This window comes from Triticum aestivum, chromosome 5D (genome assembly GCF_018294505.1).
Source record: "Triticum aestivum cultivar Chinese Spring chromosome 5D, IWGSC CS RefSeq v2.1, whole genome shotgun sequence".
NCBI classification, from domain to species: Eukaryota; Viridiplantae; Streptophyta; class Magnoliopsida; order Poales; family Poaceae; genus Triticum; species Triticum aestivum.
Window position 1 is genome coordinate 555,360,768 of NC_057808.1, and position 4,140 is coordinate 555,364,907.

The 4,140-nt window shown below is 50.0% G+C and overlaps 1 protein-coding gene across 1 annotated transcript; it reads right to left on the reverse strand.

Moving 5' to 3' along the window:
• Positions 1–280: 280 nt before the first annotated feature.
• LOC123126193 (uncharacterized) lies at positions 281–3,115 on the reverse strand. The gene is made up of 3 exons (XM_044546572.1): positions 1,754–3,115; positions 1,503–1,649; positions 281–846 (listed from the first exon to the last, which is right to left on the reverse strand). Exons 1-3 carry the CDS (start codon positions 2,660–2,662, stop codon positions 514–516), a joined length of 1,389 nt encoding a protein of 462 aa, XP_044402507.1. The 5' UTR covers positions 2,663–3,115; the 3' UTR covers positions 281–513.
• Between the last annotated feature and the right edge of the window lie 1,025 nt (positions 3,116–4,140).

The window sequence follows — 4,140 nt, forward strand, 5'->3', positions numbered from 1 at the left end:
GCGTGAATAATTTGTGGTGATTGGCACAAAATCGTGATCCATGCAGCTAAAATCTGATAGGGTTTACCAATGCAAATACAGATGGTACACACAGTTTAACCAAATAGGAGATGTTAGCAGGAGTAGCAGGGATTCAACCCCCCCCCCCCCCCCCCCCACACACACACACAGGGGTCGGGTGGTCAAGCAGGGATCACCCACTAGTGGAACTAATCCCCTGCAATCGAACATAGCCTAAAGCAGGACGAACCCTAATGTATAGAACAGAACACACAGAACATACTGTAGTACTATGCACTTGTAATTGAGCTCCAGAACTAAGCTTTCTTACCTTGACACACTTCTCGGGCAAGGTTCCGAACTAAGCTGGCTAAGTGCATGACACACTGCAAAGTCCACACCATTCAAGTATTCTCAGGCTATCAGTACCTAGAAATTAAATTACTACTGCTGACCGTGCCACATACAGCAGCTGCAAGCATGATGAGACATAGCATTCCTTGATCATATCCGTCAGCGCATTATTCTCTCCACGGATGAGGATGATCCATTTGTGAGTAGCTCCTTGATCCGATGCCTGCGAGTTTCATCCACCTGGGATGTCCTCGGATCAATGGCATCACATTTCTTGCATCCTTCACCACGCAACTCGATTCTCTTCAACCCAACAGCTCGCTCCATGACTAGCCTTATGTAGTTCGTCACCTTGTCCTCCTCCTCGAACCCGTCTATCGTCAGTGACTTCAAGTTCATGTGCTTGAAATCCTTTGATGGCTCCCACACCACGTTGGTCTTCTCGGCATTGTCCTCGAACGCTATGTCACATGCATGACGAGTTCGAGATAACTTCATCAAGGGCATACAAGACAAATAACACAAGTTAATAATTTAACTTGACATCAACCCATGCAAAACAATGTAATAACGGTTGAATCTAAATATATCTGCCATTGAAAAATTTGCAACACGCTCACTACTAGTATCTAATCTAAGTTTAGGCCCATTTAGAGTTTAGACGACCTTGCAAGAACTAATCATAGGGAAAGTAAGATATGCGAATATGCTTCAGGTAACTCTTAACACGAGGTACGATCCAACACGAATTTTTACATATTGCATGGACATTATTTCTCTGCAAAATTCAAATGGAACGTCAGAACTTCCGTTTACATTGCATTATCATTCAAGATATCTTCCGATATTCCGATAAATCAGCCGATTTATCGCTTACCGGTGCCTGACCGATAAGATAAATCGGCTGATAAATCAGCCGATATGGTGATATCGACCGATATGCCGATAAACTGGCCGATTTACCCCTTATCATTGGTCGACTGATAAGTTCCCGATAAGCAATATCCCCAACATTATTCATATACAATACAATCCATGTGTTCCATATCCGTTAATGCTAAATATCGGGAAACCCTTCATACTAGACCGAGTCATATCCAGGCTAAGATGTGGATTAAATTAAAAAGAAGGTAGAGTAAAAGGCTTACTGTAAACTTCTGCAAGGCAGGTGCAGCTTCAAGGATAAATAGGGTCCAGCTCAAATCGCACTCAGGGAAGATTTCAGAAAGGGACAAATCGGAGAGATTTCTGAATATAGCAGTGAGCTGCTTCGGATGTTCCGGCTGAATCCATATCTGCACCAAGAAGAGGAACACAAATAAACAGCTGTTATTAGTAAAGAAGAACATATGTTATATGTGCAGAAGAACATTATATGGTCCACAGAAATTAGCTTTACCATTTGGTGGCGAAAATTGAGATGCAGTTTTGACAAGTTCATTGCACTCCTTGACAAGCACTCACTCAGCAGGAATGGCACCTGCCACGCAATGGCACGGGTACTGAGGCTCACATCGCGAAGCTCTGGAACATAAACAAAGCGCACAGGAGGGTTCGCCAAGCCCCAAGATGTGCACTGCACTTTACTGAGCTTGGGGACAGAGATGAGCTCGATCTGCGTGCACCCAAATTGGATGAATTCGAGATCCTTGATCCCAGAAGACGGTGTGTCGATCTTGAGCGGTGTGTGCTCATCAACCAGTTGGCAAAAACTCAGAGTGAGGTGCGTGAGCTTGTCGCAGGCACTAATGAGGTCGGTGACGTCGGAGTGCCCAAACGCAAGGTTCTTGAGTGTAAGCCTGGTGAGCCACCGGAAAGCGAGTGGGTAGTCGCGGGAGAAGGACATGAACTGCTGCCCAAACTCGGCGAGCTGCAGGGCAGTGTTTCTCTTGTATGGCGAGCATGTGCCAAAATGGAGGCGTTTGGTCTCGCCGCGGCTGACGACGTGCTCAACGGCGCGGCCGATGGAGCTCAGGTGAGGGGCCGACAGGAAGAAGCGGAGGCTGATGGACTTGATAGCATGACTGCCGTTGCAGTGGCAGTCGCGGTCGGTCAGCAAACTCCGTGCTGCGCCTGTGAAGGCGTCCATGTACTCGAGCAGCGTGGTGCAGCGGAAATGGCGACCGTTGAGGTGCAGGCGCGAGAGCCGGTGGGGCAGGTGCCGCCACCGCGTCGAGACTGCGCCGGCGCGGACCGCCTCGCGCAGTTCAAGGCGCTCGAGGATTCCGAGGAGGAGGTCGTCGGGGAGCGCGCTGATCCTGTCGTCATCTCGGCCGACGTTGCGCTTGTGCGGCGGCGGCGACTCCATGGCCGGCCGGGATTCGAAGGCCGATTTGGATTTGCTGGTCGAAACCCTAGCTAGAACTGACCGGTGAGATGGGCCCCTGGCGGCGACGACCTGCTACGAGGACGCGGCTCCCCATCCTCCCTCCGGCGCTCCGCCACACACAAACCCCGCGTGCGGCCGTCGATCCGGTGAGATCGGATCCGCCGCGCGGGCAGCTGGATGGGTCCGGCGGCTCTTGGCTCCTCCTCGTCCTCGATCCCCTCCGGCTAGTGCCTGAGATGCATGGTTAGCTTCGATTTGGTGGATGCACTGGATGGTGGATTCGATTGGAGTGGATTTGGAGTGGATTCGTGAGTGGATTGGAGCTCTCGACGGTGGGAATTGGATGATACGCGAGCACGGGAGGAAGGAGACGGCGGTGCTGTCTTGTGTGCTGTGCTAGAGAAGGATTAAACTAGCCGGACTTTGTGTAAATTTCACTTCGAGTCGTAATGCCAGTGTGCCAGTGTTGCCTAATAAGGCTAAACTAGCCTAAAAAACATCTTATATTTTACATATTATAAGGCTGAACTAGCCTAAAAACCATCTTATATTTTTTTCTAGAAAATTTCCAATCTATCATCTTCAATCATGGCAGTACAACGAATATCAGAAATAACATAAATTCCACCCAGATCCGTAGACCATCTAGCGACGACTACAAGCACTGAAGCGAGCCAAAGGCGCGCTGCCGTCATCACCCCTCCATCGCCGGAGTCGGGCACAACTTGTTATAGTAGACAGTCGAAAAGTCGTCGTGCTAAGGCCTCTTAGGACCAGCGCACCAAAACAGCAACCGTCGCCGATGGAGAATAACGTAGGTCAGAAGGATCCGAGCAAATGGTGGTCTATTTTTCCGGCCATAGGTTTCACTAGTGGCTTCTCTCGAGAAAAATAGCAAACGGTGGGTAAACAAATTACTGTTGGGCAATTGATAGAATTTCAAATAATCATGACGATATCCGGGCAATGATCATTATATAGGCATCACGTCCAAGATTAGTAGACCGACTCCTGCCTGCATCTACTACTATTACTCCACACATCGACCGCTATCTAGCATGCATCTAGTCTATTAAGTTCATGGAAAAACGGAGTAATGCAATAAGAACGATGACATGATGTAGACAAGATCTATCACTAGTAGAAAACATGGCTTTGGTTCGGGCCTGGCCAGCCCATTAGTCCCGGTTCAGTCACGTACCGGGGCCCATGGGGGGCATACGTCCCGGTTCGTGCGCCCAGGGGGGCGGCCGGGCCTCGTGGGGCATTAGTCCCGGTTTGTCTGGACCCATTTGTCCCGGTTCCGGGCACGAACTGGGACCAATGGTCCTCGCTCCTGGCCCGCAGCCATTGGTCCCGGTTCGTGGCTAGAACCGGGACAGACGGGGGGCCTTTAGTCCCGGTTCCAGCCACGAACCGGGACCAATGAGGTGGCTATATATACCCCATCGCCGGCG